The sequence below is a fragment of the Phycodurus eques genome, chromosome 10 (assembly GCF_024500275.1).
Source record: "Phycodurus eques isolate BA_2022a chromosome 10, UOR_Pequ_1.1, whole genome shotgun sequence".
NCBI lineage: Eukaryota > Metazoa > Chordata > Actinopteri > Syngnathiformes > Syngnathidae > Phycodurus > Phycodurus eques.
The window spans coordinates 14,035,921-14,057,550 of record NC_084534.1 but is presented as its reverse complement, the minus strand read 5'-3'; the positions used below and the strand labels follow the sequence as shown (position 1 = coordinate 14,057,550).

At 42.3% G+C, this 21,630-nt stretch overlaps 2 protein-coding genes across 3 annotated transcripts in view; one reads left to right on the top strand and one right to left on the bottom strand.

The window, feature by feature from the left end:
- Nucleotides 1-11,607, bottom strand: part of srgap2 (SLIT-ROBO Rho GTPase activating protein 2) — a 75,486-nt gene extending 63,879 nt beyond the window's left edge. For both annotated transcript variants that reach the window (XM_061687346.1, XM_061687347.1), the window contains exon 1: nt 11,146-11,607. In XM_061687346.1, coding sequence (XP_061543330.1) covers nt 11,146-11,212 — 67 coding nt within the window. In that variant the 5' untranslated portion in view covers nt 11,213-11,607. The remainder of the gene's footprint in view (nt 1-11,145) is intronic.
- Nucleotides 11,608-12,465: 858 nt separating this feature from the next.
- On the top strand, nt 12,466-20,200 carry fam72a (family with sequence similarity 72 member A). Its single transcript, XM_061688935.1, has 4 exons — nt 12,466-13,018; nt 13,191-13,268; nt 13,937-14,061; nt 17,711-20,200. Exons 1-4 carry the CDS (start codon nt 12,867-12,869, stop codon nt 17,803-17,805), a joined length of 450 nt encoding a protein of 149 aa, XP_061544919.1. The 5' UTR covers nt 12,466-12,866; the 3' UTR covers nt 17,806-20,200.
- Nucleotides 20,201-21,630: the final 1,430 nt, after the last annotated feature.

The following is a 21,630-nucleotide window of genomic DNA, read 5'->3' as shown; positions in this document are numbered from 1 at the left end:
ACATTTGCAGAACTTGGCACAATCGTGGAAAGCTGTCCTCATTCTAGGTCTTTGTGGCGTTTGCAAATAATCACGGACCCTTTTATGTTCACTGGAATACATTCCTGCTCTCCTTCCACTTTGATGGTACGGGCTGAAAAGTTGTGTCGTAAAGTCAACTCTATACAACCCCTAATGTGCATATGCATACAATAAGTTAAGGTATTCAGTTTGGGTTTCATTCTGTCCTTTATAGGCTGAATGTTTAATTCGGGTCTCCTTTTCTGTCTCCTCGTTTTATTTTCCAGATTTTGCCTCCCTCCCTGGTCCAGCACCTTCTATACTCCCACTTTGTTCTTGCGCCAAGTATGAGAGCTGTTCAAATAAAACCTGTAACCTCTGGCATCCTGCAGGAACATTGTCCAACCTTTCTTACACTTTGTTTTTTCTCGCGCCCCTCGCTCGGCCTCTTTCTTACAGTGGTCTTCTCCAGTATTGATTTTTTCACAAAGGATATGAGCAGTCTTTGTCATTGCCCTCCCTGTCTTTATATAGACCCATCTGCTCTTAAAGATGCTCTCATCAACTACACAAAAATCCGCAAACAGTTGTGTGTCAACATTGTGTTTCGCACGTCGAGACTCAACGGCCGGTTTGAAGCGCAACAGGAGGTCTTGTGTGTCACGCGTCATCGCCAGTGTCAAACATGATAAGTGGAAAAGAGGGAGACAGAGTGACAGAAAGGGGGAGGGAGAGCAAGGAGGAGTGAGAAAAACAAAAGTATGAGTGGAGAACCAGTGGTTCTTTTCACAGTGCGCCGATTGTTCACTGGATGTGGGCCGAGAGAAAGAAAAAGATTGAAATTGAGTGAGCGGGAGGAAGGGATTGACAGCTTTTCACATTTTTGCGCTCACTGACTGGTTGTTGTGCTGTTGTAGTGGGTAAAGTGGTCAAGTCGTTTTTTATTATATGGTCTTGGGTATTAAAAATTATAATTATTTTGCCAATGGAATGTTCCTACAGAAACTGACAATATTTCCTCCCTCTTGGTTTTATTTGTAGGAAAGACAACTCCACTGAGCTGACAGGACCAAAATCTCTGTATTTGTTTTATGTTATTATTTCATCATTTCATTAAGGCAGTAAATGAAAAATGTGAAATGTAAGGTTTTTTTTCTTTAAAACAAACAACCATTCGCACTCACATTCACACCTATGGGCAATTTGGAGTCTTCAATTAACCTACCATGCATGTTTTTGGGATGTTGGATGAAACCCAGGTATGGGGAGAACATGCAAACTCCACACAGGCGAGGCCAAATTTGAACCCGGGTCCTCAGAACTGTGAGGCAGATGTGCTAACCGGTCATCCACTATGCAACAAAAAAAAAAACTTGAAAATTTTCACGGCACTGTCTCCCAGGCAACGGTGGTTAAATGCTACCCAAAGATTTGTCTGACGGGAGCAATAGTCCTTGATAATTGCATCCTTATTTTATGGTTTCATCATGCTATTTTTGAGATTTCACTTAATAACTTTATACTGAGGAGAAATTGCAACATAGCATCACACAGAATAAGTCATGTTACATGTCAAGATCTTCCTGCTCTATAATCTATAAAGGAAGTACTCGATTTACGAACGAGTTCTGTTCCTACGCTGGCGATGTAACACAAATTTCCGCGTAAGTCGGATTTCACCGTTAAAGTCGAAATTTACGTCAAAATACGGGTTACGGATATTGTCCCACGTGATTGTGACAGCAAGCTCAGTGTGTGTGGGCGTGTGCGTCGATGTGTGAGTGGGATGGGACTACAGAGGAGTAAGGAGTGCGCGCATGTGCGAGTATGTACAGTGGAAAGAGTAGTGACGGCGACCGGGGAAGAGTAGCGATTAGCGGAAGACCCGTTGACGTTGAATGTGCAGAGGAGCTAATAAAGCCATTAAAAGCAGCAAATCGGTGCTTCGTGCCTTTATTGTTGCCGCCACCCAGCTCAGCTGTGCAATGAGAAAAGCGAGTTAACAGGGCCGAGGAGGACAACCTCGGCCCTGGAGAAGGCTTCTCCCCTGCGTCTCCCGACCACGGTCAGGTGACCGCAGCAGGAAAGGTTAACACTTCGTATAAAGAAACTAAAAGACATTAAAATAAAAAAATAAGATTCTGTACTTACCATTACTGCTGAGCGTGTGAAAAAAGGAGGGCAAAAAAGGCAAAGATACTCCCAGCGCACAAGCACAGACAAGCACTATGCACTAGCTAACCAGAAACACGATGATGTTGGGGACAAGATGGCAGACAACGCACGGGCGTCGTAAAGTCGAATCATCTTAGGTCGAGTACGTCGTAACTCGAGGACTTCCTGTCGTCTCTAAATTTGTCTCTGCGCGCGCTGTTATTATCACGTGATGTCAGACTAGTTAATGTTGATGAAGTTGGAGCACATAGATTTTCGCTGAGTTGAGGAGAAACTCTGACTTATAGTGGCTTACCATTGCACTTTTTCAAGTCAGAGGTCGGAAGTTTCAGATTTCCCCGTTTTACCGTTTTAGCGGGGAAATCTGCTAAAAAAGCATTAGCATATAAATGTCTCAATGTACTCGGAAGGTCATCCTGATAAAGGACACCCTTCTAAGGTCAGTGGCTCCCGCACCCCCACAATGCATGGGGATGCTACCTTTCAGCAGGCTTCTAGAAGTTGGCCAATCAAAAGAATGAGGACTTAGGAGGGGAACCTTAAATAGACAGCAACTAAAGATAAAAGGGTAGAGTATCAACAAAATCCAGGTGTATCAATTAAGGCATTTGTTTTAACTACCGTCACTCTCGGTACTAGCAGGGAGTACCAGAATGAAAATATGAAATGAAAAAAAAAAAGTCTCCTTTTAAAGTGATAAGCACAACAAAACAACATCTCAGTGGACATGATGGAAAAGTGGAAAACCGAAATACACTGAAGTCTACAGGGTGATGCGTCACTGCCTTAAATTCTCATACTTCTGAAGACAAAGCAGGAACACCTGAAACTGAGGGAGGCAAGAATTCCGTCAGCCAACCAGGGCAGGCTGAACATCTGTTGCCCAATCAGACCATGTGGAACATCTGGCATGAATGAACAGCAGTCATTTTGCAGCTGAACTCTGACCTTACCCGCCTGGCGCGGCTGTGTGCATTTTTCTTCTTGCCATGTTTATTTCTCTCTCTCGTCTCAGCCTAGTCCTTCCGATGTATCGCTACATCTCTCGCTGACATTAATCAGGGAACCGTGTGCAGCATCTGACATGCCCGATGTTGTCGTTCACCTGTACTGCTTCATCGACATAGTGTGGAGTACAGTATCACCCTAATGGCTGACATTCCTCATTTTATATCTCATCTTTCGACATCATGCAGGAGGACAGAATGCCAGCATTTAGAGTAGACTATGGTTGTGTGTCTGTACTGCATATAATCTGCGAGGCCAATTTAGCGCATGCAGGGATGGTAAACCTAAATCAATGCCCTCTAGTGAACCATTATACAGTACCCATAAGTGAAGAATGAGGAAGTAGTAGATTGGTAGAGAGAAAAATCTATGTTTTTGTTTTTTTCCCCCCAGCCATGTCAAGTCCATTGCTCACTTAGCATACTGCAACTCTGCCTGAATCAAAGCTGGGGGTAGCTGGTTCTGTTATTTATTAAAGGAACAGACGGAATGGAGTTATTGAAAGAAAAAAAAAAACCCTCAGAACAGCTCTTGTGCTGCTGAACAAATGTACAGCGCTCAATTGTGTGCGTGTTTGTGTGTGCGCGTGCACGTGTACTGACAGGAAGCTTCCCAGCACAATCAGTATGAATTCAAACCCAACTCCATACCCTCAGTTTCAAACTAACATCCTTCCCAACTGATTATTTTAAGCTCTGTCAGCAAATCCTTAATTCAGCCTGAAACACACACAGAGACACACACACACACACAGTCACTGCGACAAGCATCGACAACTTTGGCAAGCCACATGACACACACAGATAGCACATTCTATGTACTGACGTGATTGACCTGCGAAAAGGGTGAAGATATTCTGATAGTCTGTTTCTAGTATTTGCACATCGATGGGAAACAAATCTATTATCTTCTTACATTTTCTGAGCCGCTTCTCCTCACGAGGGTCGCGGGCATGCTGGAGCCTATCCCAGCTGTCATCGGGCAGGAGACGGGGTACACCCTGAACTGGTTGCCAGCCAATCGCAGGGCACATACAAACAAACAACCATTCGCACTCACAGTCACACGTACGGGCAATTTAGAGTCTCCAATTAATGCATGTTTTTGGGATGTGTAAGGAAACCGGAGTGCCCGGAGAAAACCCACGCAGGCACGGGGAGAACATGCAAACTCCACACAGGCGGGGCTGGGGATTGAACCCCGCTCCTCAGAACTGTGAGGCTGACGCTCTAACCAGTCGGCCTTACGTGAGCCAATTTAATTATTTATTTTAACTGTGCCTTTACAAAAGATGATAACGTTCAAGTTTGATGTTCATTATTGTGGTTATAGTTTGCAGCTGTGTCGAATTGTACTGGTCACACAGAGTTGTGTCTAATACTCCATTTACCTTGTTTAGCTGAATGACAGAATCAATATGTTAGGCACAGCTCTCTGAAGCATTAAGTAAAAAGCTACACCAGTGCAGACAAGCACACTAATAAATATTGTATTGAATTAATACCGCTCTGATATTGTCAATCAAAAGTCAGCATGATTACCCATGTAAGAGCAAATGAGATCTTTTGTTTAAAAGGTGTGTGATTGACTTCTTGTGGTTGTTTAATTGCACCAACTGGGATAGTTTCTAAATGAAAGACATATGCTAAATATTAAATAAACACAGACATAATCCTTAAAGTGCCACTAAACAGCTCCCCACATTTCCATAGCCACATTGAAGAGCAGTCAGTGTTGCAATAACGATGATGCTGTAACCACCATGCCTCTGTTATATCAATTCTGCATTAGTGCAGGTAATTAAGCACTTTAGAAAGCTGTCATCCTATTGCATTCTACTGGTACTCTTAGTACACAATACATCAATCAAACAACAGAAGTAACAAGTTCAGGTAAAGTCTTATATCTGCACATAACACACAAGGCTGTTTGCAGAAAAATCCACTGCTGTGTCAACACCTTTCCTATTGTGAGCTAGTGAAAGCAGCTATTTTTCCTAAATCATGTTCCAGTGGCTGCCGAGCAAACGTGCCTGAGTAGCGTGCATGTAGGCAAGCAGACACCATTATAGTTGATGGCCTAAGGCGCACAGGCACACACGTCCCCTTTCAGGGTGAAAGATCATCATATCTGCTGCTGTGAAATGATAACAGATGCTGCTCCCAAATGCCTCTTTGGACCATCTGTGTGTTGCTGAGAGTAAAACGATCAATAAGAGTTATTCAAGCACACCATCAGATTGGAGGGCTATACATATTGCGATGAGTGTCTCAGACAGACCACAAAAACACCAAGATCAATAGGGTTTATTAATAGTGGTAGTGGGAATTTGGGTCACGGAGGCAGACGGTTGTTAGCGGCTGTGTGGAACAGTAACAGAATGCAGTACCAAAGTAGCCTTTAATAGTTTAAAGTGTGTCAAATATTCTGAAGGGCTTTCACATGCACTAAAACCCTTCCTGTTCTTTTCTTTTTAATACTATGGCAAGCTGGCTGATTGGTAAACCAGGAGCACTACGTTGGCTGAATAAATGCTGTCACATGGAGACTGTGACAGAGCCAAAACACTCAGCGCTGCACAGCCTCACTGAAAAGCAGAGTCGACCTCTGGATTCAATTCCAAGAAAGTGTTCCACGTACTCCTAACGTGAAATGATAAGCTCATTCCTTAACTCCATGTATAACCATTTGCATCTGTGTTGGAACATTCCAGCCACGTCCAGTCTCCAAAAGGCTCCCTCTTCTTTTTTATCTATCCATCCATTTTCTGAGCCGCTTCTCCTCACTAGGGTCGCGGGCGTGCTGGAGCCTATCCCAGCTGTCATCGGGCAGGAGGCGGGGTACACCCTGAACTGGTTGCCAGCCAATCGCAGGGCACATAGAAACAAACAACCATTCGCACTCACAGTCATGCCTACGGGCAATTTAGAGTCTCCAATTAATGCATTTTTTTGGGATGTGGGAGGAAACCGGAGTGCCCGGAGAAAACCCACGCAGGCACGGGGAGAACATGCAAACTCCACACAGGCGGGGACGGGGATTGAACCCGGGTCCTCAGAACTGTGAGGCTGACGCTCTAACCAGTCGTCCACCGTGCCGCCCTTTTTTATCTAATATTCTGAAAAATTTTACTCCCTGTGTGTGTGCGCATGTATGATTTAGGACAAAAGTATTTGGACATCCTGCCATTGCTTCTACAGACAGTAAAAATTAAAGAAATTTGGGGGGGCCATTATACTGCAGAGCCTTATCAAGTTAAGCCATGTGGAGGATTTACATTTATTTACCTTCCAAACTGCAGCGTAGAAAAGATTATTCCTGCTCCCAGATTGAAGCACAGACATAATTTGACCCATTCCAGATTTGGATAGTGCGGCAGACACGTTATTGTATATTAAAAGAAGCAGACCGTTAGATACCCTCTATTAGGAGCTTGCAAGTTAATGACAGACAGTGTCTGTCTGTCTGTCAATGGGAATAGGCTGGGAATGTTGCTCCTTCTGCAGACACCCAAACACATTTATTTCCAGGTTAGATCTGGGAAAACCACCACCGTTGTTTACAGAGAAAGTCTGAAGTACTTAACAGGGCAGGTCAATGGACAAACATGAAGTCTAAGGTGATAGTGCTCACACTGCAGCCTTGACAGAGATCCTTCACAAATTAAGCCAACTCAACATGATGCTTGCTCTATGTGATCAAATATTACTGTGGTGATACTCCAAATAGTTAAACAGATAAGGCAGGTTACAAGGAGCCGGGATGAGTTCCTGTGGATGATTCTATCTGTTGGGAGACACGCAAGATGCATCCTATGGCCTCGTTTGGTTTGCTCTCTCCTATTTAAAGTAACACCCAAATACATCAAGAGGGGCAAGAGGTGAATTTTGGAAGACTGGGAGTAGCCAGGTCCCTTGTTCCGAAAGGGAACATGAGAAGCCAGTGTGACAGAGATGGTGGTGACCCATCTTATCTGCTGATCTAGGCCAATTGCAGCAGTAGCCAATATCATCTCTTCCACAAGCTTCTCATCCTCTTTAATTACATACCTCTGCCTGCCTTCTACTAGCAGAGTGCAGTTCCGTTTGAAATGTATTTTTTGGCATTTCCATAAGTTTTATGGTCACCAAAAGAACTGAGCCGGGCCAAATTTCCAACCACTGTGGTACAGTACCTAAAGAAAGGAGGTGGACAAACTGTAGCCTTGGGACATATCGTGGCCTAAAATGTACAGTGGGTACGTGAAGTATTCAGTCCCCCTTAAAATTTTCCACTCTTTTTTAAATTGCAGCCATTTGCTAAAATCATTTAAGTTCATTTTTTTCCCCATTAATGTACATGCAGCACCCCATGTTGACAGAAAAAAAAATAAGTTGAAATTTTTGCAGATTTATGAAAAAAAAACTTAAATATCACACAGCCATAAGTATTCAGACCTTTTGCTCAGTATTTAGTAGAAGCACCCTTTTGAGCTAACACAGCCATGAGTCTTTTTGGGAATGATGCAATAAGTTTTTCACACCTGGATTTGGGGATCCTCCGCCATTCCTCCTTGCAGATCCTCTCTAGTTCTGTCAGGTTGGATGGTGAACGTTGGTGGGCAGCCATTTCCAGGTCTTTCCAGAGATGCTCAATTGGGTTTAAGTCGGGGCTCTGGCTGGGCCATTCAAAAACAGTCACAGAGTTGTTCTGAAGCTTCTCCTTCGGTATTTTAGCTGTGGGCTTCGGGTCATTGTCTTTTTTGAAGGTGAACCTTCGGCCCAGTCTGAGGTTCTGAGCACTCTGGAGAAGGTTTTCGTCCAGGATATACCTGTACTTTGCCGCATTCACCTTTTCTTCGATTGCAGCCAGTCTCCCTGTCCCTGCAGCTGAAAAACACACCCACAGGATGATGCTGCCACCACCATGCTTCACTGTTGGGACTGTATTGGACAGGTGATGAGCAGTGCCTGGTTTTCTCCACACATGCCACTTAGAATTAAGGCCAACAATTTCTATCTTGGTCTCATCAGGCCAGAGAATCTTATTTCTCACCATCTTGGAGTCCTTCAGGTGTTTTTTTTTTTTTAGCAAATTCCATGCGGGCTTTCATGTGAATTGCCCTGAGGAGAGGCTTCCGTTGGGCCACTCTGCCATAAAGCCCCGACTGGTGGAGGGCTGCAGTGATGGTTGACTTTCTAGAACTTTCTCCCATCTCCCGACTGCATCTCTGGAGCTCAGCCACAGTGATCTTTGGGTTCTTCTGTACCTCTCTAACCAAGGCTCTTCTCCCCCAATTGCTCAGTTTGCCCGGATGGCCAGCTCTAGGAAGGGTTCTGATCGTCCCAAACATCTTCCATTTCAGGATTATGGAGGCCACTGTGCTCTTAGGAACCTTAAATGCAGCAGAATTATAATTTTTTTTGTAACCTTGGCCAGATCTGTGCCTTGCCACAATTCTGTCTCTGAGCTCTTCAGGCAGTTCCTTTGACCTCATGGTTCTCATTTGCTCTGACATGCACTGTGACCTGTAAGGTCTTATATAGACAGCAGTGTGGCTTTCCTAAATCAAGTCCAATCAAACACAGCTGGATTCCAATGAAGGTGTAGAACCATTTTAAGGATGATCAGAAGAAATGGAAACCACCCGAGTTAAATAAGAGTGTCACAGCAAAGGGTCTGAATACTTGTGATATTTCAGTTTTTCTTTTTTGATAAATCAGCAGAAATTTCAATAATTACGTTTTTTTTCTGTCAATATGTGGTCCTGTGTGTACATTAATGAGGAAAAAATGAACTTAAATGATTTTAACAAATGGATGCAATATAACAAAGAATGAAAAATTTAAGGGGGTCTGAAAACTTTCCGTGCCCTGCGATTGGCTGGCGACCAGTTCTCGCCTGAAGATAGCTGGGATAGGCTCCAGCACGCCTGCGACCCAATTGAGGATAAGCGGAATGGAAGACGAATGAATGAATGAATGAATGAAAACTTTCCGTACCCACTGTACATTAAATGTGAGGTCAAATAGCTATGTTGTGGTGGCATCACATGATTCAACAATGGAAGGAGTAGATTGAAGTCAGACTGGCTGGTTTTACATCATCACATGCTCGACAAGTGGCTAGGTGTTCACTTTGAAGTCATTGTCAACCTTTTCTAAACTCGAAAACACCGTCTCAAAATAGCGCAAAAACAGTTCAGTTGCTTTTCAGAGTACACACACGACTGGTAGCCAATAAAGAACAAATTGGATTTGTATTTGTTCTAACCACTACAAATGGGAATCTGAATGAGTATATTTGCTATCTTGAAAAATACAGCAGAATATGACAGAGAGAGGATTTAAGGCCCATTGTGTTTCCCGTTTGTAAATGTCAGCTCAAGTCAGTCTCAGTCTGATTTGCTGAGTTAATTGTCAGGTTTGTTCCACTGACAGGATGTCACAATGTTTACATTGATGAACTGCTACAGTACAAACATTTCCTCACACCCTGCAATAGATAGAAATAATCAGGTTTCACCATTCCAAACCAAACCTGTAAAATCTGACATAATCTCAGACGAAGAACAGTACCACAAATGGGTTTATTTTCACGGTTGTAGTTTGCACGCCATCTAGACCTGGAGTGTGGAACCTATACCATATACGGACGCCAATGGTGTTTGAGCCAGCCTGGCATGCAATTCTAAAAACAAATAAAACCACACATCAACTATCCATTTTCTATACCCCTTTTCTTCGTACGGTTACGGTTAACTGGAGCCTATCCCAGCTAAATTCCACAGGTCACATTTTGACAAACAAGCATTCACGCTCACATTCATAGCTATGTACAATTTACTCTTCAATAACACTACGATACATGCTTTTGGAATGTGAGCGGAAGCCGGAGTACCCAGAGAAACTCCACACACGAAGACCTGAGCCAAGATTTGAACCCACTACTCATTTGTGAGGCTCACCACTATAACTAGGAACTATAAAAACAAATATTTACAAACCCAAAATAAAAACAGAAATGATCCCTGACTGCAAAATGGCTCTAGCGGGGAGAGAATCCTTGTAACACTTTTACATCACAAATGTATGAATACTGAATTCCAGGTTTCAGGGTAAAGGGTAGTACCCCAGTCTTAATAAATGCAGATTTTCACATTGTTAAATAAGGTACCAGAAATATTCAAACACCTCTCAGTTCTTCCCCATGGCAAATTTCAACAAACACATATATTGCTATATATGACGGTGTCAATGATGATTATCTTCGAAAAGGTAGACTTATTTTGATAGAGCTCTTGAAATGAACGGCGGATTGTGGTGCAGGTATACCTAATAAAGTGGCCAGTGAGTGCAGGTCTGATGAGTGCAGCCCCCACCAGTGTGCCTGCCTGACGACAGAAGCATCCACAAACGCAACCAATCGGGCCTTTTCTCACTTCAGTACACCGAATGAAAAAGTGGGGAAAAAACTGTAGTGGATGTTCAAGAACAATCAGCATTTAGTTTCAATATGTGTGTTTGGGCAAACGTGCTCGGGCGGTATGCAGAGCTCAGCAGCCTGCAGCAAGGCATGCGGGAGACAGGAGGGGAGAGAAAACGCCCTGCCTTGTTCCATGTCAAAACAGCAAGCCTTCTGCTTGGCGTACATAGCGAACACACGACATAACGCGTGAGCTTTAACACCTCAAACAAGCTGCTGGTGGTCACCAACACCGAAACATGGGCGTTGTTTTTACCCACTTTCGGTCTTTGTTGGAGATTTGCGCGCAACCGTAGGAGGCGAGCGAGCACATGAGCACACGCTGGATCATAGTACGAATATCATTGATTCCACATGAATAGTTCGATAATATGGTGAGAAGGCAATTGACCAACATGCTAACAGGAGACGGTGGTATCTAAACATACGATCAACACGGCAAAATTGCTCCGTTGCATCGCTTGAGAGATTCGGGGAAGCATTAAAAAAAAGTTTTACCTTTAACTTGAGTTTCATATTCGGCCACGATCTCCTTGTCTTTCCGGAATTTGGCCGGAGACGTCATGGCTGGAGTTTGCAGATGAAACCACTTGTCCAGGCTGTAAAGTCAATTTGCTCTCAATTGGACAATAAAAATAAGCTTGGAGGAGGAGGAGGAATATCCACGCTGTGGCTATAGTTTAAGGGCGAATGGGGTGGGGAATCCGGATGAGAAAATGTGGCTCCTCGCTTGGCGAGCCCGCGGGTTCGTATTGTCTCCCTGCGTGTGTTCACTCGGGGCGCATTGTGAGTTTGGCGCTGCCTCTGCTGGTGCACAATTTTCACGCGCGCCTCCTCCGAGCCACCGGCTGTGGTGCAAACCCTTTCAAGTCAAACGGGGGATGCATCCCCCTTTAAAATGGGTGGTAACTTGTCAGTATGAGCTCAGGAAACGTCCGCTTGCTTCTTAGGTCCCGCCTGAAGTGATCTGCTCACTCCCCCGTGAAGAAGTGTGAGAGAGAGAGAGAGAGAGAGAGAGAGAGAGAGAGACAGAGAGAGAGAGAGAGAGAGAGAGAAGGAAGCGGTGGAGGGGCTGGCTGTTGGTCGGTCGACCCCACTGCGCAGGACACACACAAGGATCCACGCATTCACGGTGCTCTTTCTTTGAGGCACTTCAAATAGCATAAAAGAACACTTATCTAGTACTAATATTTGAGATTGTTATTGTTAGCATAAGCGGACACGTGTCAAGTTGTCGTGCTGAATGCAACGTGGACTTAATTTGCCTTATTTCATGACGTAAAAAAATAAAAAAAATAATTAAAAAAAGACTTCAGAATCGGGGCCATGTGACCGTGTTGCATTCGAACTAAAATGGAACGTTTCCTGACAGCTAGCTAAAATCGGAAGTAGTTACCAACTCGACCAAGTTACAACTGTTGCCCCAAATGAAAACGACCGTTTAGACATTTGCCTTATGCCACTACTTGGTTTGAACTTTTATTAGAATTTTACTTCAGCAGTATCTAAAGAGTGAACTGAGACGTTTCGTACTTAAGATCAGGGCAAAACTTTTTACACCGACAATTTGTCAACCCCGCCTAATTTTATAGAACACAAACGACGGTTTCGATACTGCGATTGGCTCTCAACAGCCTAAATGACTTGAATGAAACCAATCATCGTCGGAGACAGCAGGAAATGGGCCGCACCAAGTGGGACGTAATCCAATTAAATTCAGGCTTTGCGATAAACCTGACCAATCGTGTGAGTCACTGCGATGTACGTCCAATCAGAGCTAAACCTGGGCTCTTTCAAAGATTGTTTCAGGAAGTGGTTTTAAATACCAGGAAGTTGTAAACAAAGCTTGACAGCTATTCAGTTAGCTGTTAACTACACCGGTACGGACTCCGAACTGCTCGTGTAAACAATCGTGTTACTCGCCGTTTCTAGGTGTCTTTTAATAATTTCGTCTTCTTCGTGTGACGTTAAAATACTAATCCAGAATATTATTTTTTCCCCCATCGTGTACTGTGTTGGAAATGATACAGTTGGCTGGGTTTGCTCGACGACGTAAACTAGACTCACTGTCGCTGTAAAGTGCTTTTTAAAGGCACTCCCGTCATCCGTGTAAACACAGAGAAATCGGACTACGTCAGTTTTGAGATTTTTCTTTCTGTTGCGTTTGCAACATCAAGGCGGCGTGAAACGCTAACGCCCCACACCTAAGCGGGACGACAATGTCGACGTCAAACGCTAATTTCAAAAACAAGTGTGTCGCCCAAGTTAACTGCATCTTTTGTGACAGCGTGCTCTGTACGAGAGGCATGAAAGCAGTGCTTCTTGCAGACACCGAGGTTGAGTTGTTTTCTACTGATATACCTCCAAACAGGTAAGTGCTAATTAAGTTAGCGCTGTTGCTAGCTTTTGTTTACATATCGTTGCCAAAACAAGCGGTCCCTGAAAGTAGCTACCAGGTATTCACTACAACAACGAGTATAATCGATAGACTTATATTTTATGGGTGCCTAACCTATCAACAATGTTTTGTTTACTCGACCCAGAACTGTTGACTTTGTGGCCGGCTGCTACTCTACTGAAAGCTGCAAGTGCAAATTGAGAGACATTGCATGTCTCAAGTGGTAGGTAAAGCTTTTTTCTTTCTTTTTACATCTTACAGCTTTTATTTAAATGACATCAGTAAGCAGCAAAGACAGCAGGTACTAAAGTTTAGTATTTTGTTGCTCCTTTGAATGTTGTCTTGTTTTAATGACTGATTTACTTATTTCAAAATAAAAACTTTTGACACCACAATTTATGAGGGAATTACGAATTCTGGTCTGGCATGTAGTTTGCAGGGGGGTAGAATTACTGCATCATGCGGAGAGGTGTTTATAATGTTATGTCTCGCTCACAAACCTAAATAAGCTAACCAAAAATAAAATGGAAACACTGCAGGACAGCTCTGCATCCTACTTATAGTAATTAAATATTGTAAAAAATGATCTATTGTATTGGATCTGATTGGATTGTGAAGGTTTTCTGACAATGGTGATTGTTTACAGCATATACATTTTAAAACTATTACAGTATAATTCTCTGTTTACTGAGTGTTGAACGGAGAGTATAGTTAAATGACAAAGCACTTGTCACTGTCTTTTGTGTGCCATTCCTTTGTTGTTTTTCCATGAAGGTTGCAAACAAACATGTTTTGCAGCTGATTGTGGAGTTAGCACTTTTCAGTTGCGCTTTTTCAGTTGTGCTCATTGTAAAGTGCTGACTCATGCTTCTGCTTTGTTTTCCATCCCAGTGGCAATGTAGTGGGCTATCATGTTGTGGCTCCCTGTAAACCCTGCCTGCTCTCCTGTAACAACGGACACTTCTGGATGTTCAACAGTGACGCTGTTTCCACTCTCAACAGATTGGATGCAACAGGTCTGTCTGAACAGTATGGGTGGAATAGAATGTCAATGTACAAAAGTTGTGATGCACTTTATCATCAATGCACAAAAGTCAATTCTTGATATTTTAATGAAAGGACATACTTTTCCCCCCCTCAATTCAAAACAGTTCGCAGGTGTCTCAACAACATGCTAGACAAGCTTTTGTCAAAATACCTCAAGACAATAACTATACACAACTTTACTACTTTTTTTGTGTTGCTGTACTTTGCCCGTTTTGAGGGGGTGGGCCTGTCTTAGAAAAGGGAGCCAGCCCTCACAGCTCCCCATATACTGCTAGGCCAGTGGCTGTCAAGTGGCACCTCCTGTTATTTTCCTGATGATAAAAAATTAGGCATCCTACAGATGGGAGGAAATACAGTATGGTTTACATATTTCCATCCATCCACACATTTTCTATAGACCTTTTCAACATGATGTCACACGTACTTCTGGGTGGCAAAAGCTTTTACTGGTGGCACCACATGTACACAATCCCTTCTTACATGTTATTTGACCAAGGCAGAGCAATTGAGGAAACAGGCTTCATGACTTAAATTATGGTTTTAGGCTTCTTCTCGACTGGTGTAATTTGAATGTGTGACAGTTGAAAAGAAGACATCGTGTGAGGTAAATTGTTTTGAATGGAAATGGAACACTGGCCATAATTTCATTTTTAACAGGTATAGACCTGGTGGAAATTCATAAATAGTTAACAATCATTGAGGGACTGGCTAATTGCTTTTCTGTTGCTCAGATTAATGGCACAGACCAGCTCTTTTGATGGTGAATTGGATGGCGACATTAGCTAGCAGGCTAGCCTTTATGTATTGCTAAATTACTCAAAGACAAGCCAACTAAATATTTAATACATAGCTGTGAGAATATGGCTTCCACAAACCCAGTGATGGAGGTTTGGTTCTCAGTCTGTCCTTTGACAAGTGATTACTACGCCATCAGGCAGTCTTGCAATCTTGAATATTTATGACATCCTCTCGATTTATCCTGGTCACCTTAAAATTCCGCTGGCTTAATTAAGGTTTTTGTTTTGTTTCGTTCTAAGGAAATTTAAAATAACTTTTGGTGTATATATGTGGGCGTGACACCAAATCTTTTCAATTCATTTGAGCTGGAGTCAGTCACTTTTTTGCCATTTGGAAGTCTACTGGTGCCTGTTGTTTACCAACATTATATACAGTGCTTTTCCTCATTTGGGTCACTAGTGGGCAAGAGCCATCCATCCATCCATCCATCCATCTATCCATTTTCCATCCCGCTTGTTCTCACGAGGGTCGCGGGCGCGCTGGAGCCTATCCCAGCTGACTCTGGGCGAGAGGCGGGGGAACACCCTGCCTATTGTTGTCTATATGTGCGCATCGCAGGGCACATATAGACAACCATTCCCACTCACATTAACATCTACGAACAATATAGAGCCTTCAATTAACCTACTATGCATGTTTTTGGGATGCCAGAAGAAATCGGACTACCTGGAGAAAACCCACACAGGCACAGGGGAGAACATGCATTTGAACCCGGGTCCTCAGAACTGTGAGGCAGATGTGCTAACCAGTCGGCAAGAGCCAATCCCAGGTAAATTTGTACGAGAGGCAGGGCACACCCTGGACTGGTCCCTACCCAGTTCCAGGGAACATGTAGACAACGACTATTTACAAGTACAGACAATTTAAGAAAACCCATGCTAGGATGCGGAGAACATGTAAACTCCACACAGGACGGCCACCCCCAAGATTCAAATCTGAAGTTTAAGAACTATGAGGCAGGTGTGCTAACCACATGATTTTATAATTTTTCAAGGGTTCACCTAATTTTGTAAATGTAATTATGGTTGACATATACGTAGTTGTTTAAAGATCTTTGTGTATGTTTTTTTTTCTTTTTTTCCCCCCAGCAGTAACACATGCTGTGTCATAGTTACTATCATGTTAATATCGTAGACACAATGTGATAGTTTGATAAATTTGTTTTACTGGTGGAAAATAGGCGGCACGGTGTTCAACTGGTTAGAGCGTCAGCCTCACAGTTCTGAGGACCTGGTTTCAACCCACGGCCCCGACTGTGTGGAGTTTGCATGTTCTCCCTGTGCCTGCGTGGGTTTTCACCGGGCACTCCGGTTTCCTCCCATATCCCTAAAACATGCATAAATTGGAGACTCTAAATTGCCCGTAGGTGTGACTGTGAGTGCGAATGGTTGTTTGTTTCTATGTGCCCTGCGATTGGCTGGCAACCAGTTCAGGGTGTACCCCGCCTCCTGCCCGATGACAGCTGGGATAGGCTCCAGCACGCCCGCGACCCTGGTGAGGAGAGGCGGCTCAGAAGATGGATGGATGGATGGATGGATGGTGGAAAATAACAAAGTACAAATACTTCGCAACCGTACTAAAGTCCATTTTTTAAGGTATCATTAGTATTTATTTTTTCTGATGATTTCTTTCTTCCTACAGTTGAAATGTGATCTGTATTTTCTAATTTCTATTGCTTCCTTTGTTAAAATAGTCTATACTTTTTTCAACCTGCGGATGACAACACCATGTAAAAAAGACGTAATTAGAGAGCAAGAGGTGTGTATTTTATTTTTCCTGTTATTAGCTGTTTAAACATTCAGGTGCTCCTGCTGGACCTTTTGTCAGTTTAGTCTTGATTATCCTGTCAACACAGGCAGCACGGTGGATGACTTGTTTGCACATCTGCCTCACAGTTCTAATGACCCGGGTTCAAATGCATGCTCCCCCCCTGTGCCTGAGTGGGTTTTCTCTGGGTAGTCCAGTTTCCTCCGGGATCCCCAAAACATGCATGGTAGGTTAATTGAAGGGTCTAAATTGCTCATAGATGTGAATGGGAATGGTTGTCTGTATCTGCCCTGTGATTGGCTGGTGGCTGGTGACCAGTTCAGGGTGTACACCGCCTCTCGCCCAGAGTCAGCTTAGATAGGGGCCAGCGCACCCGCGACCCTCGTGAGGATAATCGGTACGGAAAATGGATGGATGAATTTAGCTTACAGCAAAACTGTCCAGTGATTTTTATTTGTATCCCCCTCCCCCCCGTATCAGTACTATGCAAGTGAATGAGAGAACCTTTAGTGTGTGCAGTTATCAAAACGTATCATATACAGGGTGATTGAAAAGTAACTCCCTATTTTAAAATTTATTACAATTTATTCATATGTTGTAATATTTTTCATTTTTTTTTGTGTATGTTCCATGTAATATTTTCCTTTTTTTTTTGTGTATGTTCCATGATGTATCGGAATTAAATCTATGTTCTTGTATCTCTTTTCAGTTTAAAATTCCAAACCAAATTTTCAACCTTTGTTGTTACATTTCTTGTAAGAATTATGGTTCAGAAATAAATTCCAAGTACTTAAAAATAGGGAGTTACTTTTCACCCTGTATATTTGACAGTAAAAGTTCATTTTTATTTTTGTGGTTTTTGTACATTTTAGATCGTACGTTTACCTGTTTTTTTTTTTTTTTAATTATTTTTTTTTTTTTTACACACATTTAGCTGTACTTCTACTTAGTTCCAACTAGTGTGAGTACGACTGCCTCCTTTGTGTATCAGGAGTTCTCTCACCTGTTAGAAACAGTGGTTTGTAACACCGGACAACTCCTCCACGTGTGCAGGTCTCAATCTGCTCCTGTGGGGAGATCTGCCCGAGCTGGACGACAGTGAGAACGAGGAACCAGAAAGCCTGTCAGAGAAGGAGTGCATCAGGTAAAGATGGACATGGATGACTGGAGAGGCTTTGCAGCAGCCAACAGTTGGGAGGTGGAACTGCATGAGTCGGAGACAGGGGAGGCCTTTAAGTGTAATTTAACTCTTAATCACATAGGAATAAAAGATGCTGCTTTGTTCAGGTTCAAACGAGACCAGTGTGTGTCTCAAGCCACGCCCCGATCAGTGATGTCAGAGCAGGTGTTTGGCCTTAGACAGCTGGTGGAACACCTGCTCTGACACACGGGGGATTAGTCGGGTCTGAAGGACAGCACACTCCAAAGGTTGAATCCCCAGAATACAGCACAGTAGTGGTGCTTGTCTGTATAAGACACACTCTGCCCCTTTTTAAAAATGTTTAAATTCCAACTGTACCAGTAAATCACCTGTTATATGAGTACTGTTCCCCTCGCTTCTTGTGGGTGGCAATAATTAGCATTTCAAAGAGAAGACTACGATGCAAATGACAAAGCAACACGCATCTCTTAAGAAGTCAGTATTCTGTCTAAAAGCAGGCTTAATTCAGTGTTGGTTTACTCTTTAACCCTTGGCCATGCCTATCATATCACCCCCACTGTTTAAAGATGAGAGACATTGTCACACATCTGTTATCCCCCTGAAGAAAATAACTTGTTGTGTCAATTGAGATAATGAGTAAAAAGATGAAATTAAGATATATCCATCACTAGCCTCTGCTCTCAAGCTAAAGGTGGATTCTTAATAACAATTTCAACCGCTCATTAAATCATATACGGTGCTTACATTAAGCCTGGCTCTCTGACATGATTACACCAAACCTACTGTAGTGAGTATCTACTTTTAACAGGTCGAGTGTGGCACCGCGACTGAACCAGTGTGTTTCTTTGAATGGAAAAATAGCATAGTTGCTTTAAAGGGCATTCGATGCATGGGTTACAGAAAGTAATATTGTAGAGTATGTGTGAGCCATTGATATATGCAAGCATATATGCCCCAAGTGTTACTGGATGTGTAATGCTGTGACACTGCCTGAACTATTTAGCACATATGAAACAGGCCTAATCTTTGTTTTGATTGTTTTTGTTTTGTTTTGTGTGTAGCAGCATCACTGTAGCACCTTAAAAGTGGACAATTAAAAAAAAAAAAATCACACAAAAAACCCGAATTATTGGTTTCCATCTGATCAAAGTACTACTTTACTTACACAAGTGTATTACCGTAAACTCATTCACTGCCATTGACGGCTATTGAAGTCCATGTTACTTGGGAGGGCTGGGAGTGAATGGGTTAATACCGGAACCAGCCAAACTATCACCATCATAGAACCATTGACTTTACAGAACATGTTTTATGTAACGTTTTAATATTTTGTAAAAAGTTGATGCTGTGCTATTAATATATTAAACCAATAAATTACTCTAAACCAATAATGAGTAAAGGCGTGTAATAAATGTGGCTCATACATCTTTTTAACATACGTGTATAAAGAATTTATTGCTAATGTAATGTTAATGTGTTGAAGAAAAAACACTCTACCTTCGAAAACAAGTGACGTAGCAGGTAGCCAGTCGTCGGCTGGACGTCTGAGTCATTTTTATCTCTGAGATTGTACGACCATTGTGGTGTTTACATTTTGAGGTTTTGCCGTAATTTGATTGAATAATGGTATATACTTTGGGCTCGGTAGATCTGTGTTGTAGTTTCAGCAGTGTTGAACACTTTGTGGTATAACTGCACCCAAAGTATGCTGCCGTTCACCCAAAGTATGCTGCCGTTCACCCAAAGTATGCTGCCGTTCTCCCTGATAACATGCTAAAGTTAGCATTCTTTGTGTCCTCTGCCTGTATTGAAGCAAACAAGATTTTTGCTGTAGTCTGCAGTGTGTGTGTGTGTGTGTGTGTGTGTGTGTGTGTGTGTGTGTGTGTGTGTGTGTGTGTGTGTGTGTGTGTGTGCGTGCGTGCCTGCGTGCGTGCGTGCCTGCGTGCGTGCAGAGTGGCAAGGCAAACTCGTCCTACAACTGACATTCTACACTCTACACAACAAATAATGTCATTGTAGTAAACTGCTAGAACTGTTATTTATTAAGGCCTCAGGCCAAATACAACCACACGCTTCCTTTTTGTTTGCAATTTTTGTTTACAATTTTTGTTTACAAATGCATTGGTTTGTAATGTGCATTTTAATGTATTTTATATTTCATTTCTGATGTTTTGTTTTAAAGGGTTGGAATTATGTATAGTTTTACCTCAAAAAGGTATCACTTATGAGCTTCCTCTGGCTGGGACAATAATCACATGATAATAAAACAAAAAAATTTAATGTTTATGAGGTGAATAACTTTAACTTGCCCTGCTGAAAATGTATATTTTGGAATTGCACTGAAACTGCCTTGGTAGTTTGGAAAACTGATTGTTGTTTTGTATGCTTGTTAATTTAATAATAAACTTTTTTTTTTAAATACCTCTGACGTGTATTTAATCAATTTGAAATTTTGGCATAATAGAAATACAGTGGAGGGAATAATAATTTGATCACTCACTGATTTTGTAAATTCACCCATTGACAAAGACATGAGCATTCTATAATTAGAATGTTGTTAAGAACTAGATTGACTACTGAGTAGGATGAATGTACTTTCTGTAGTGTCTTGCTTCCTGGTGTTTTAATAAATGCTCTACTAACCTCTAGTGGATAAAATGTAGAATTACATACACAAGCGGAATTGCGACTTCAATCCCCAACCTCAATAAAATAAAATGATGGACCAGAATGGAAAATGAGATCACATTGTTTGATCCAAATAATGCGATTTCTAAAGCACATTATAATGTTTACCATTTAACTATTGTTAATCATAATGTTGATACATTTTATCAAACAAAGTCTTAAAAGGTTAATTGAAGACTCTAAATTGCCCGTAGATGTGAATGTGAGTGCGAATGGTTGTGTGTTTCTATGTGCCCTGCAACCTGGCAACCGGTTCAGGGTGTACCCAGCCTCTTGCCTGATGATAGCCGGGATAGGCTCCAGCACGCCCGCGACCCTTGTGAGGATAAGCAGCTCAGAAAATGGATGGATGAAAGTCTTAGATCTTTTCACACGAATAGCATTAATATCTCATAGTCCACACCATAGGCGTCTGTTTTGTCACATTATGGCACTATGAAGTGCCACCCATACAAAGTTAACAGCCCATGATAACTGCCAAAATAATAGTAATATGAAGTGTAAATGTATTTTTGACTACGTTTCATCTGGATTCCCACCACCATTTAACCTCAGCTCAAGTCAGTCTGTATAAATGAACATACATTTTTTACATGATCATATCGTTAATATGGGTTATTCTTGTCTATTGGTGACTTTGGTGTGATAACCTTCAGTGGAAAAAAAAATTTTGTGAAGGTTTTTTTTTTTTTTTTTTTTTTAACATTATCCGATTGATGACGTTTAAGCTTCAGGAACTTGTCTTGGTAGAGCTCAATCACTGAAAAATTAATAACGGTAATGGACTTTACTTTCTGTGATATAATTTCTACCCTGCAAACAATGTGGAACCTAAAAGGATTTCTTCTCATTCAAATTAGCCATTGCTGTGTGAATCAGGCCCTGCGATTGGTTGGCGACCAGTTCAGGGTGTACCCCGCCTCCCGCCCGAAGATACCTGGGATTGGCTCCAGCAGACCGCGACCCTCGTGAGGAGATGCGGTAAAGAAAATGGATGTGTGAATCTGCAAATTTTAGTCATCGGTTCATACACACACACACACACACACACACACACACACACACACACGCACACACACGCACAAACTTACCGTAGTATAAACAAAATATAGAAACAATATAC